General features: G+C 46.7%; 1 protein-coding gene across 1 annotated transcript in view; it reads left to right on the top strand.

The window, feature by feature from the left end:
• The window catches only part of LOC144824150 (uncharacterized), a 325,877-nt gene that overhangs the window by 112,535 nt on the left and 199,847 nt on the right, over positions 1–13,495 (top strand). Inside the window, exons 3-4 of the mRNA XM_078683279.1 lie at positions 3,195–3,283; positions 10,979–11,196. Of these exons, the coding sequence (XP_078539405.1) occupies positions 3,195–3,283; positions 10,979–11,196 (307 nt within the window). The remainder of the gene's footprint in view (positions 1–3,194; positions 3,284–10,978; positions 11,197–13,495) is intronic.

The following is a 13,495-nucleotide window of genomic DNA, read 5'->3' as shown; positions in this document are numbered from 1 at the left end:
TTTACTTTCCTCCTGGACCTAGTATATATTTAGTAGATTTATTCCAGCACAAGCGTCTAAGAATGATGGTAGATGGCCCTCATAAGTAACAACAATGTAAACAATTTGGGCTGAGCAAGCTAGTTTGCAAAATACCTGTCTCGAGTGCCAAGAAACCTCTTACGTCGACCTCAAGAAGAACACATCCGGTGAGCAGAGCTAGCATGAGCGAACTACTAACTGAACATGTATTTGAGATATGACGCCAATCTCACCTGAGGCACGTTTGCAAGGTTCCCGTAAATATTCAGTCATATCTGTGCCCTGGACCATGTGACAGCTGTCAAGAATTCACCTCATGCTCTTGGCTACTGAAATAGCAACCAATGAACCGTCTAACCTCATGTTACTCCTTTCTGTTAGCTAATTTTTAACAAACATCAACGGCCACTTGGACAATCCACTGTGTTAGTTCATTTAAAGGGGACTAACCTTTTAGGAAAAAGTTGCCACTACAGCTCGCAAATGCTTGTACCTCACACAGTAAAGTGGACCTGCCCACAGCCATCTACCTCACGGTTTATAGTCATTTAAAGAGACCTTTTTTTAGCACCCACAGAGCACAGCTAACAAGACCCAATTTAATGGCAACCCACAAAATGATAACGTATATGCCTCATTGGCAAAAATACATTTTTAGTGCAACCATCTGTGTGTGACAGTGGGACGAAATTAAACATTTCTGTAGGATGACTTCTGGTTCATTACCTCAAACTTCTCTCCTTACGGACTTTCTTATTTTTCCATAATGCCCAGCACCTTGATTCATTATAACATCGTTTTGTTAAGTCCCTTCACCTGTCTACACACCCCATACTCATTCAGTTGGAACTACATTAAGAGGAGACACACTTTAAAAACCTGCTCCATGGAAAAAACACAAAATGATCCGCGTAATTAAAAGCCTACTAGAAACAAACCATGAAGAAACGAGCTGAGTATACCCCTCCAATTACCCCTTCCCCCCACATGTATACTACCATCTCCGGACTGCCCAGCTGGGAGAACTCATAAAAGGGTCCCCTGTATACAACCGTCTCCAGACTGCCCAACTGAGATGGCTCATGACAGGGTCCCAGGAACACCACTGTCTCCAAACTGCCCATCTGAGGTGACATGACAAGGTCCCCTGTATTCCACAATCTCCATACTTCCCAGCTCAGATAACTCATGACAGGTCCCCTGCTACCAATATTACCCTCTGACACTAAGCTCTCTTCCCTCCCAGCTGCTCTGCAACCCTAATGCAGAATCCCATGATATGGATTAGCACTACATTTAGCTTCACCTCGAACCAGGGCTCTTTGAGTTTCATTAGCTGCATCTTACTGTTCTCTTACTCGTATTTTTTATGTAGGTGAACATCAGTGAAAGTCAGTGGCACTAAGCCCAGATTTTTACTTGTTTGTCATGGGGATTGCTGTTCTCAGAGGTTTGACTGTTCAATTGTGGATGTTGCTCCTATGTAGGATCTTCATTCGCAGCATTTATGATGCTTTGGGGTACTGGGGTACCATACCAAAGACTCCAGACAATCCAGAACGCAGAAGCCAGACTGATCCTCAACCTGCCCAAGAGGACACTCATCACCCAGCACCTAAAAAACCTCCACTGGCTCCCCGTCCCGAAGAGATGCCATTTCAAGCTCATTGCCTAAGCCTACAAAGCCCTCCACAACCAAGAAGTAGACTACATGAACCACCACCTGATCTTCCACCAACCGACCAGAAACCTCCCCTCTGCACACCTCGCCCTCGCCCAGACACCTCGTATCCGCTGCAGCCACTCCAGACGATACTCCTTCCCCCACCTCACCACCAAACCCTGGAACACCCTCCCCTCCACCCTGCAATCTTGTTGAACAACTTCAGAAAGGAACTCAATACCTGACGCTACAACTGATACCTGCAGCACTGCACCTGGATTAGCCGCACTGTACAAATACAACTTGATTCATTGATTGTGTCATGGGCCGCTTCCTGCCACGGCTCTACTGGTGGTCTGGAACTTTATTCTGAAATCTGTCATCTTGGTAAGGTGTTGCTTGTACTTGAGTAAGTCATTCCACTGCGTGGCTGATCATCCGGGAACCTGGGTATATCTCAGCATCTGGTTTAGGGTTGAGAGCCTCTCTTTCATTGCCGTTAACTTGTTGGTTTTCAGACAGCTGTCTGTTTAGGCTTCTAACAACTTGAACGCTGCACTGTTTCTGTATAACACATGAGCACATTCCAAGTTGTGGGACTTGGAACTGCTTTCTTATAATTACATACTGTAAGAACAGACATTCCCTCATTTCGAAATCTAGAAAAATGATATTCATTCAAGCTTAAAACATTAATGGTGCCACTATAAGACAATTGCTAAGACTATCAATATGGGTAAACAGCGTTTACAATGCAACTTTTACAAAGCAGTACCTTTACCACGCAACTTTTACAACGCAAGTCGTTACAACGACTTGCGCTGGGGGGCGCTCCAGGATAGGGAATAGTTAATTTACTATCCAAAACCTTCCCTACTATCCACGGGGACTGGAGTTGGAATAGTAAATTAAACTATTCACTATCCAGCACCCCCCAACGCAAGTCGTTGTAACGACTTGCGTTGTAAAAGTTGCGTGGTAAAGGCATGCGTTGTAAAAGCATGCGTGGTACTGACATACATCCATCAATATGCAACCAGCGTACGCATATATTGGGGAGTTTAAATGTAGTATTCTTAATTCCACATTTGCTTAACTTGACAATGTGTAGTCAATATTGAGGCATCGATATAAATACTGGACCATATATAAAACATAATATTTTGTGATCATGCATCCTACTATTTTGCACCATATTTACGGCAATCTTGTTTCCTTCACAACGACCCAGTAGCATGGCCGTGTAAAGTTTAACACGTGTGAAGTACAGTCCACAAACCTACCCCATGGAAACTGCAGTAAATGAATTCCAACAGACATCCGGGCTGCCAGCCTCCTTGTCTGTCACGGGGCCAGCTAGAGCATCTTCATTTGGAAGATGTTTACGACTGGGGTTCTACAGGGTTGTGTGTGGAAGCAATGGGGCACATGCTGTTTAACTGTGCCCATGTTTTTCCTGCTCTGTCACGGGTGATTCCATCATTTCCGTCTTGTTCTTGTTTCTCCTCAGGCGCTGGAGCTGGGCGTGCAGTCCATGCAGCTGGGAGAGGAATCCTTTTTGCTCACAGACGCCCTTTATGCCTTCGGTCTCCTAGGCAGGTAACAGGTGGCATGATGTGTTTTTCCGTTCATCCTGGCAAGAACTAAGAATACGAATGCCAATGTAGTGGATATTGGGATATGGTGCAATGGGTGCCTCGACTGAATATGCCTTTTAAATTAAATTGCTATTCGAATATTAATTTTAAACTCGATCAGTCAGTCCCTTGTCGTGTTCACAAGTTGAACGTCAGCGTATGAATGTAATTTATTCTATAGTTCTGTACCCTGAAAGTTCTGTTTGACACCAGTCACAATAAGATATATATATCATTCAATCAGTCAGGGGAATTGTAAGCGTGCTACTCACCCGTGAGGGTCTTAAGGCGCCTGGGGGGGCTTTAGCAGCCCCATTTAGTCGAAGAGCCAGGGCTTGAATGTCTTCCTGAAGATGTTTAGGGAGGGTGCGCGTCTGATGTCGATCGGGAGCTCGTTCCCGGTCTTGGCCGCAATGTGGGAGAAGGCTCTTCCACCTGTCCTGGCTTTGCGGCTGCGCTGGGTTTTGGCGAGGGCGAGGTCAGTTGATCGAATATTTCTCTTGGGTACGTGGAAGGAGATCCTCTCGTTGATGTCTTAGGGTCCGATGTTGTGGAAGCATTTGTAGACGTGGGTGAGTATCTTGAAAGTGACTCTATTCTCTACGGGGAGACAGTGGAAGTTGCGCAGGTGTTGGGTGATGGACTTGTGTCAAGGGATGTTGAGGACGACTCTTGCTGCAGTGTTCTGTATGTCTGGAGCTTGTGGAGCAGAGGCTTGTTGATCCATGTGTAGAGGGTGTTCTCGTAATCCAATCTGCTGGATATGAGTGCGTGGGTGACGGTCTTTCTTGATTCGGGGGGGTCCATTTAAAGGTCTTTCGGAGGATGCGGAGGGTGTTGAAGCAGCTAAAGGTGACGGCGTTGACCTGTCGGGTCATAGAGAGGGATGAGAAATAGGGGTGCATGAAGATGTCATGTGTTTATGCAACGTTCATGAAGGTCTATAGAAATCTTTGCAACTTCTTATAGTTTGCACAGGTTTCCATTTCGAGACTGGTGTGAAAAATTCATGACTTCTGCAACATCCTTGTTTAATGCTAACAAGCGGTTCTTCAGAGAATATACTTTGGGGGAACCGTAAGAGGTAGATTTATAGATTCGAGACCTAAATGCGATGCTGGGCAGTTTACTCTGGAACAAGAGTAGGTTTAGGGTAGGTCCTCCAAACTGCACATTCTGCCCGAGAGGAGAAGGGGGTGGGGGGTATTAGCAGTTTGGGGGCCCCAGTGTTTGAACGCTATTACCTGGTAATTTATAAAGGAACAAACGGTCCCTTATTCTAGAATAAGCAAGCATAAAAGATAGAGGGAAAATAAGACCTATGTAGAAAAGTCTCAATTGACATATAAATCTGTTTATTCAAACATGTAACACAAAACATTAATGTGGGGAACAACGAACCAAGGAAGAAAGATTTTCAAAGCTCAGACATTTAAAAAAACAAAACAAAGTGACAGTAGAAATAATAGGCAGATTATGTCACATATAGGTTTAAAGTACCAATGTTACCATAATTTCTTTACATAGCGATTTCAGTAGTCATTGTACTAATATTTCAAAGCATTACAATCCCTTCTTACAATATGGGGATCATCAGCGGGACACTAGGAATTTGTTGGCTGAGACTAAAAATGTCCGTGAATGATAAAATGATGCAGAGAAAGAGAAGAGAAAAAAAGCAAGGTCAGGTGATCAAGGGAAAGAGAAGTAAAGGAGTAAGGGAGATTATAAATGATTGTATTGAGTCTTCAGGAAAACTGAAATCCATCAATCCATGCACATACATGGCCATGTGTCAACCGAACATGTAGCCCATTGTAGACAAAAATTGCTCAATATTGCGAGGTCACTTGTGCTGGTGAAGTTGTGAATCCAATTTATAGGATAAACTAGAACTTAAAAGCCAGAACAGAGTATTTAAAAGCAAATTATGACTAACCTATCAATTGCCAAATACAGGTTAGTATGGTTACAATGGAGGGGTAAAGCCCTGTCTGTTCCGGCGGGAACCATGCGAATGGCAGAGCGTACCTGGAGATCTGACCCCTCATCACTGCATCTAAAAACGCTTAAAAACAAGAGAAATGCCTACTTTAGGAAAATAAAGCGCACAAAGTCGGACTTCTTTAGCCGTCAGCTGGACCAAGCAAAAAACAGGCCAAGAAAACTGTTCGAACTAATTAAGACTCAAACAAAGACACATCCCTTACAATCAAACAACGCAACAAGCGACACCCCACACTGTGAAGCCTTCTCTGCTTTCTTTAAGCTAAAGACCGACAACATAAGAAACGACCTCGTCATGGATTTAAGCCGATTCCCCAACCACACCAGAATGTCTAACATTCAACCTAAAAACAAGGCATCCTGGCTGTACTTCGACACCTACTCGGAAGAAGCAATACACAAACTACTCTGCACCTTGAAGCCCTCTAATCACCTCACAGACCCCCTACCTGCTAATGCAGTAAAAGACTTCATCCCCTTGCTCCTCCCTCTTTGGACCAAAATCATCAACAGCTCCCTTCAACAAGGTCTCATCCGGGGGAGGAGCCTAGCTCGCGGACGTAATGGCCGCCTTTTAGCTCGGCTCCGTCGACCCTCCGGCTAACTTCGACTATCCTGTCATATATCCTGCACTGCGACGCTACTTCCATACAGGATTCGAACTTTGAACACCCACTCTTACTCACCGTCTGATCCGGAGGTCCCTGGGTGCTGTGGATCCGCAGCTGTGCTCTCGGTGAGATTGGGGCCTCCGGGCGCTTGAGACCGGGACCTCGCCTGCGGGACCCGACCGGCGGAGAAGAGATTCCTGCGAGACCCGACCGGCGGAGAAGAGATTGCTGGCCCCGGCCGCGAAAGTGAGCCACTGGTGGGAACCGTTGTGCGTGTGCCCCGGGGATCCTGAACCGGCCCGATGACTGGGCCGTGCGGCTGGAGGGGGACGAGCTGTGTTGGGGGCTGACCGTATGAAGGGGTCCCTTCGCCTTTGTCCTGTCCGGCGGTCCTGGACCCCGCGCCTGGCTCTCGCCTGTGGGGCCTGCCGCTGCTCGGAGAGGATCCCCCCCCATCGGGCGCTCTCCCATCCTGTGCCGGTGAGGCCGTTGTTGGGAGCCTCCGGGGGTCTGTAAAGTCCTACATTTGGGAACTGTTTGGGGGCCCACGGTGGAGTGTGGGGCGGCGAAACTCACAAGATGGCTGCCGACAACGTGGGGGACACTCCGCTCTGCACCGATGCTCCTTGCCGGCCGGATTGTGCAGAGGCCTGGGTGTGTACTCGGGCGCTCACGCCCGGAGATGTCCTGGACGCCTTGATGTCATTGTATGCTGTCTTGGCCCCCGGTGCCTCTGCTGACCCCGTGTGGCTCGCCGCCATTTTGGGCTGCCGCTCTTTCATGCACCCCTATCGCCCTGATGCCGCCATTGCTTCACCCCCTTCGGCTGCGCCAGGAGTTGCTGTTGTTGTTCTTCGGCCGCTGGATGGGCCGGTGACTTTTGACCCTCTGCTTCCTCGTCGCCTGGATTCCGAGGACTTCCACACGCCGCGGAGATCTGCTCCTTCCCGGGTGCCTGGGACTCATGGTGGGCCGCTGTTTGCTCCCGCTTTGTTGGATTCGAACTTTTGTTCTGGAGGGATACCTTTGTACTGTCGAACTGCGCACCTGGACTCCGGCTTGCCTTTGCTTGCCTTGTCGTTACTGCTACAATTGACTTGCTTAATTGACTTTTTGTATTCCCTCCGTACGAAAGCTCTACCTGCTTTATATCTTTATCGTGACTCTGGACTACGTTATGATTATTTTTTGTTGGGTGGTCCGCTCCACATTATCCTTGATTGGGTTGGTTTCGTGATCAGGAAGGGTTGGGGGTGAGTTGCATGACATGATAGTTTGCTGGTCTACCGGCCCGTTGCATTGATGTCTGTATTCCCGACACGGGGAAACGTTACGATCTCTCCCTCCTCCCCCTCCCTGTGGTTCTTGCTGTATGTGAAGGTGTAGTACTGATTTGATACTTATTCATTTGTTGGCCGGGGAGGGTCGTGGCCGAATGTGTTTGCTCATATCCTCTGGCTCCTCCCTCACACTTTCTTTTTTGTTTTGTATTTCATCTCCTTCTCTTTTTGTCTTCTTCCTTTACTTTTCTTTCACTATATTTCGGGTTTCGGATTAGGGCGACAGGCACGCTGTTTGGAGGGTAGGCCGTAGCCTTCTGCAGGGGTGCGGGGTGGGACGGGTGGGTGGGGTCTTTCAGATGTTTTCTTTTGGTTCTATGGCCCTTTTCTATCCCTTTATAGCGGTGCCGCTTCTGTCCTCGCTTCTCAGGCTTGGGTGGGTTGGGGTCTATTGCTTTGCCACTTTTCTCGGTTTCGATGCTTCGTTGCGATTGTCATACCCTTCTTTTCGCCAGCTACCACTTTCTTCTGTACTATTAGCCACGGGTTGCTTGGCCCGGGGTGGCGCCCGTCTCGCACGATTGTGTTTCACTTTTATTTTTCTTCATTTTGTTCTTCTCCCTTCCTTTCCCTCCCCTTTTTCTGTCCTTTTTTGGTTTCCTCCGCCTAGTTTCTTTCCTATTTTTCCCCCCTTCCCTTCTCCCCCCCCTTCCCCCCCCCCCTTCCCCCTTTTTCCCAGGCTCGTATTGTGAGAAGTGGGCTTGCTTCGTACATTTTTCTGTTCCCCTTGCCTCCGTTAGTGTGTTATTGGGTGGGGGTCATTAGATCTTGGTAGCACTTGTATGCTTCTCCACTACATTTTGCGTCTGTTTTGTGCTATGGTCGTATCATGCCCTTACATCCTCCTCCCCCCCACCCCCCCCTCCTCCTCTCGTTCTGGCATGGGTATAATCCTGTATTTGGGTTTTTCCGTATTTGTGAGTCAGCCATGAGCCTTGTCCCCTCATTATAAAATAGACCTCATTGATCCTGATGTTGGGCCGTTATTGTTGCTTATCCCATTTCTAGCATTGTTCGATTATGTTTGCTTGCCTGCCACCTGGCCTCGTGTTGCCTCTTTTGCCTCTTGATTGTATTTGATTTGTGGCCGGCCGAATTTGTTGTAGGCCCGTACATGTTTATCCTAATGTTGCAAATAAAGGTCTTCAAAAAAAAAAAAAAAAACAAGGTCTCATCCCAGACTCCCTCAAGGTGGGGCAAGTCACACCTATACTCAAGAAACCCACAGCTGACCCGTCTGACCTGAACAATTACCGGCCCATCACCAATATCCCCACCCTGGCCAAACTGCTGGAGAAATGTGTCCAACTCCAACTAACAAAACACATTGACCAATTTGACCTCCTCAACCCTCACCAATCAGGCTTCCGAGCGAAACATAGCACGGAAACAGCTATGACACACATAATTGATGACGCCCTCCAAATCCTTGACCGCAATGAGTCCTGCCTCCTCATCCTTCTTGACCTCTCTTCAGCATTTGACACGGTCAAACATGAGAACTTATTGGAGCTGCTAAGCACTAGAATGGGTCTATCGGGAACTGTTCTCAAATGGTTTTCTTCCTTCCTCATAACCGGTCGCAGAAGTTCAAGATCGACAATGTGCTATCTAAACCGGTGCCTGCAGATCTAGGTGTTCCACAAGGATCTTCCCTCTCCCCCACACTGTTCAACCTCGTCATGGAACCGCTCGCCACCTTGCTCCAAGCATCCAATGTTCAATTCCATATGTACGCCGATGACACACAACTTTACCTAAAGCTACAATCCCCGGAAGATATCAAACTTATGAATTCCACACTTAGCAACACACAATCTTGGTTGGCCGATAATCACCTCATACTAAATGCGCTGAAAACTGAGTTCCTACTCATCTCACCCCCGGCGAAAACTTCCACCACCCGAACTTGGCTCAATAACCTAACAGCACTCAATGTCCAACCTACTATCGTGGACTCAGCGAAATCCCTAGGCATCACAGTCGACGCCAAGCTCAACATGCAACAGCACATTAGCAAAGCCACAAAAGGGGCTAATTTTCAAATCAACACACTGAGGAAACTTAAACCCTTCCTCCCTGCCAAAGACTTCCAAACTGCTGTACAAGCTTTAGTCATCCCTCGCATAGATTACGGAATTGTGGCCCTCAGCGGACTCCCGCTTTCCACAACAGCACCCCTAAGAGCCTCCCTGAACGCTGCCGCGAGACTCATTACTGGCTCAAGAAAACATTCGCATATATCCCCAGACTTAAAATCTCTAAAATGGCTGCCTTTTGAAGCCAGAATACAGCTAAAAATTGCAGTAATGACACACTCGGCCGTGCACCACAAGGCACCCAACTACCTCGCGCAAAAGTTGTCTATATCAGGAGGGTCGAGATCCAATCATAGTACAAAAAATCTACTCCTGAAACCTCGCAGATTCCGGAAAGAAAAAACATACAAGCGCTCCTTCTCAGGAATGGCACCCAGGATCTGGAATGCGCTCCCTCCGGAAACCAGGCTTATCTCCTCCACTGCACTCTTCAAGAAAGAGGTGAAAACAATCCTTCTGGCCAAGATCTCCTGAACTTTATAGATACTGGATCTGATACTCTGCATCGCTCTGTATCACTGATCACCTTGTTCTTTGGCACTATACTCCTACTTTATGATGTCACTACTACGCTACTCTCTTACTACCGACCAATATATGTTAACACTTTGGTGTATTATCTCACCCTCCCGATGCCCCCACCCAGTGCTTTCTCTATCCTAAGAAATTGGTATAAGCCATCCACACATCCAAGGCTTTACCTAAACCCTTCTGTAGTGGGAGCAATGACTTGTGACGTCTTATATTACTTGTTTACCTGATTGTATTTTGATATGTTTCTGTACATTATTGTTATCCTACTATGTTAGTGATTACTATGCTGCTCCCATTATCTTGTTCATTCCTGTTGCCCCTACCCCTGTATCTGTGAAGCGCTCTGATATCTGTAAGGATCTTGTTCGCGCTATATAAAACTTTGAATAAATAAATAAATAAATAAACCATTTATTCTAAATTTAAACAAATTAGTATTGAAAGATTACATTGCTAAATTAGAGAAAAAATATATATGTGAAAGGCTGGAATGGTGAAGGACACACGCCTGGATGGAGTAGTGCGTTTCCATGCTTGAATGAATTAGAGGGCAATGAGTGGATCGGTTATTGCGGGGTACTGCCAATCTAAACAAAAGAATTACAGAATGATAAAGGCATTCAAGGTAAAAGTGTAACACCAGGTGGAAATAGGAGGGCGAGAGCCAAACTCAATTTACCATATGGCGTAGAAGTACAGACGGCAACAATCCTCAATACGGAGGGGTTGTGTACCGTCTCTTTAGCAGGAAGGCACAAAGGGTGGATATTCACCTGATGTGAAGGGCGCCAAGATAATGATTGTAATTCAGAGCAAGCTCAAGTCAAGGGCTTCGCTATCGTGTATCATAATAATAGTGGGTCGCAGATGGTGGAGGAATGACTGGACGCGTCAATGCCGCGTTTGAGATAAAGAGAGCGGTGAGCATGGGTCTCTAGTGAGAGAACAGAGTGAAGAGGGTTTGAAAGCATAGATTGGCAGACGATCAATTCCTCTTGTTCAATCTTCTCATTCTCTGTGTAATGCTCATCTTCTCTCATTTCTGTATTGTTTTTGTTCCACTCAGGGACCCTGATATCCCAGCCGAGGCCTCGCTTTTGTACGAAATAACCCTTCTAAGCATCCAGGACGGACCGAGCCTTGGAGACCTCTCAGCTGCAGACTGCATCAGCCTTGGAAACCAGAAGCGCGAATGTGGCAATTTCCACTTCGAGCGTGAGGAGTACAGGAGTGCCATGCGGTCCTACAACCGGGCTCTCAGCATTCTGGAGTCACCCGAGACAGGTATGGAGGGGGTCACCCACCTTTAGCAAACCAAGAGCAGTGGAAACGTGCTGTATGTAAATGAGAGCCTAATGTCATACAGTCTCTCAATAGACAGAACGGGGGAAGGGAGGGAGCTCACTGCCTCACATCACAGCACATTTCGCCCCTTTGCAGTTCACAAGTAGCGCTTACTTCAAAATTAGTGGTTGTTTTTCACCAACGTTGGTGCATATAGTGCTGCATATCTCTAGACACTTAGGTGATTCTGGGTTGCGTCCTTAATCAATTGCTGGGAATGTTGCCGAAATCTGCACAAATCACAGTATAACTCACAGGCCCTCAGGTGCGGCTCCAAAATATGTCAGCTTTCTGGCCCAAGGGAGCTTTTAAAACACTGCCTCACATCCCAGCACAGTTCGTCACTTGAAACTGGTACAGAGTGGGTCACCCACGATTAACAAATCATTCCTTACATAATGCCACTACACAACTGCACCTCTACTACTACATCTCAAACAAACAGACAGAGAAATGCCAAGGGAAGTGCAAAGATGCTGTATGTAAATTAGGGCCTAATGTCAAATAACCTCCCAATAAGCAGGCATGCTTTGCACCACCACTTGTGCATTTTTAAATCAATCAGTCAGGATTTATAAAGTGCAGATAATCACCTGATAGAGTATCCAGGTACTTGCAAGCCCCAGAAGCTCTTTTGAACAGCCAGATCTTGAAGGCCATTTGGAATTCCAGAAGTGAGGTGATGGTCTGGAGGTGCGTGGGAAGGCTGTTCCAGGTCTTTACTGCGATGTGGGAGACGGAGCATCCTCCACCTCTGCTTCGGTAGATGTGGGGAGTATGAACAAGTGAAAGGGAGGCAGATCGTAGTCTGCTTGATGGATGTTGACCAACTCTCTCTGTTCAACCTTTGCTATGTCTTGTGCACCTACATTGCTCACTCTACAGGGTTCGGTTTAGCAGCGTCTCTATTCCACACAACTCATACCCTTTGTTACAATGAGAGAATCAGAAGTCCCTTATGAGTACCCCTGTACTTCATATGGAGCCAATATCAGCTGTTCCTGACCCCACTAGTAGTAGATGATATGAAGGAGCACTGCAGGGCCATAGATTTTCACCAGCATGCTTTGCCTGCTAAATCCAGGGGTGTAGCTATTCGTAGTGCTGCAGGTGCAATGGCAGTAGATCCAAGGGTTGTGAGAGGGTCAGTTCACCAGAATTACAGCTGCTTTTTCTACCGAAATAGGGGATAGGGAAGCCTGAATGATATATATTTTGTGTTTCTCGTGCCACTTCTACAAGTCAAGAGCCATTACAAAATTCTTATCAGTCGTGGCAGTGAGAGTGGTGGGCAAACAGTTCTTCTGAACAGTTCAGCTCATCCAGTGACACTGCATCAGAAAAAGAAAGACATTCCCCTGGTTTAGACATCAGTGTGCATGCCTTGTATCTTTAAATGTGAACATAGTGCAATCATGTCATTTTGAATATATTGAAAAAAGTGGTTTCCTGTCTAAACAAATTGAATTCCAATATTGGAAAATGATGAATAAATCTACAATCGGTTTCATGCAAGGGATCATGGCTTAGCAGTTAAGTCTAAACGTTTCCAATGGTGGTGGTGGGGGTGGGAGGGGTGTCATCGAAGGTAGCGCTATATTTGAAGGTTTCTTTATTTTTATTTTATTTATTTATTTACGTTCAGCACATGTAACATTGCGATCAGAAATGTACGTTGCAATTGACATACCAAACAGAATGACCGTGACAAAATACTTCAGTGTCTGAGTATAATTAGCAAGGACAGCATGTAGCAGCACGAGGCCCCAAGGGGACACTACAACTGTGTCAGCACGTGTCTAGCGCCCAGAATGCCTATTTTGTTCAGATACACTATATACAGATATACTGTCCCGTATATGTTTCTCCTAGTGCAATCGAAGCTCTTTCAGTGCGGGTTTTCAGGTTCTGGAGTGGGCCGGGGGCCGAAGCACAGATGGTAGGGCGTTCCAGGTGAAAGTCACAAAACCTGCAGCAGGCGCCTGCTGTTTAGGTGTAGTCAGAAGGTCGAAGGTCGTGCGGCGGTGCTTAACTTGATGTCCTGCAGCAAGATCGCAGAGGGCCGGACTGCTTACCTATTATTACATCGACATCCAGTGCTTAATTTGAAAAACAAAAGTGGCTGGGCCCTCGTCAGCAGGCAACTGCAGCATGTGGCACCTATTGCCCCCGCCAGCGCAGCCAATGACAGTACCAATGTAGCTAATAGTCACCACATTCAGACTATCACAAGCCCCCA

The sequence above is a fragment of the Lissotriton helveticus genome, chromosome 3_1, assembly GCF_964261635.1.
Source record: "Lissotriton helveticus chromosome 3_1, aLisHel1.1, whole genome shotgun sequence".
NCBI classification, from domain to species: Eukaryota; Metazoa; Chordata; class Amphibia; order Caudata; family Salamandridae; genus Lissotriton; species Lissotriton helveticus.
The sequence above is the reverse complement of the archived record's forward strand: the minus strand, read 5'-3'. Positions and strand labels throughout refer to the sequence as shown.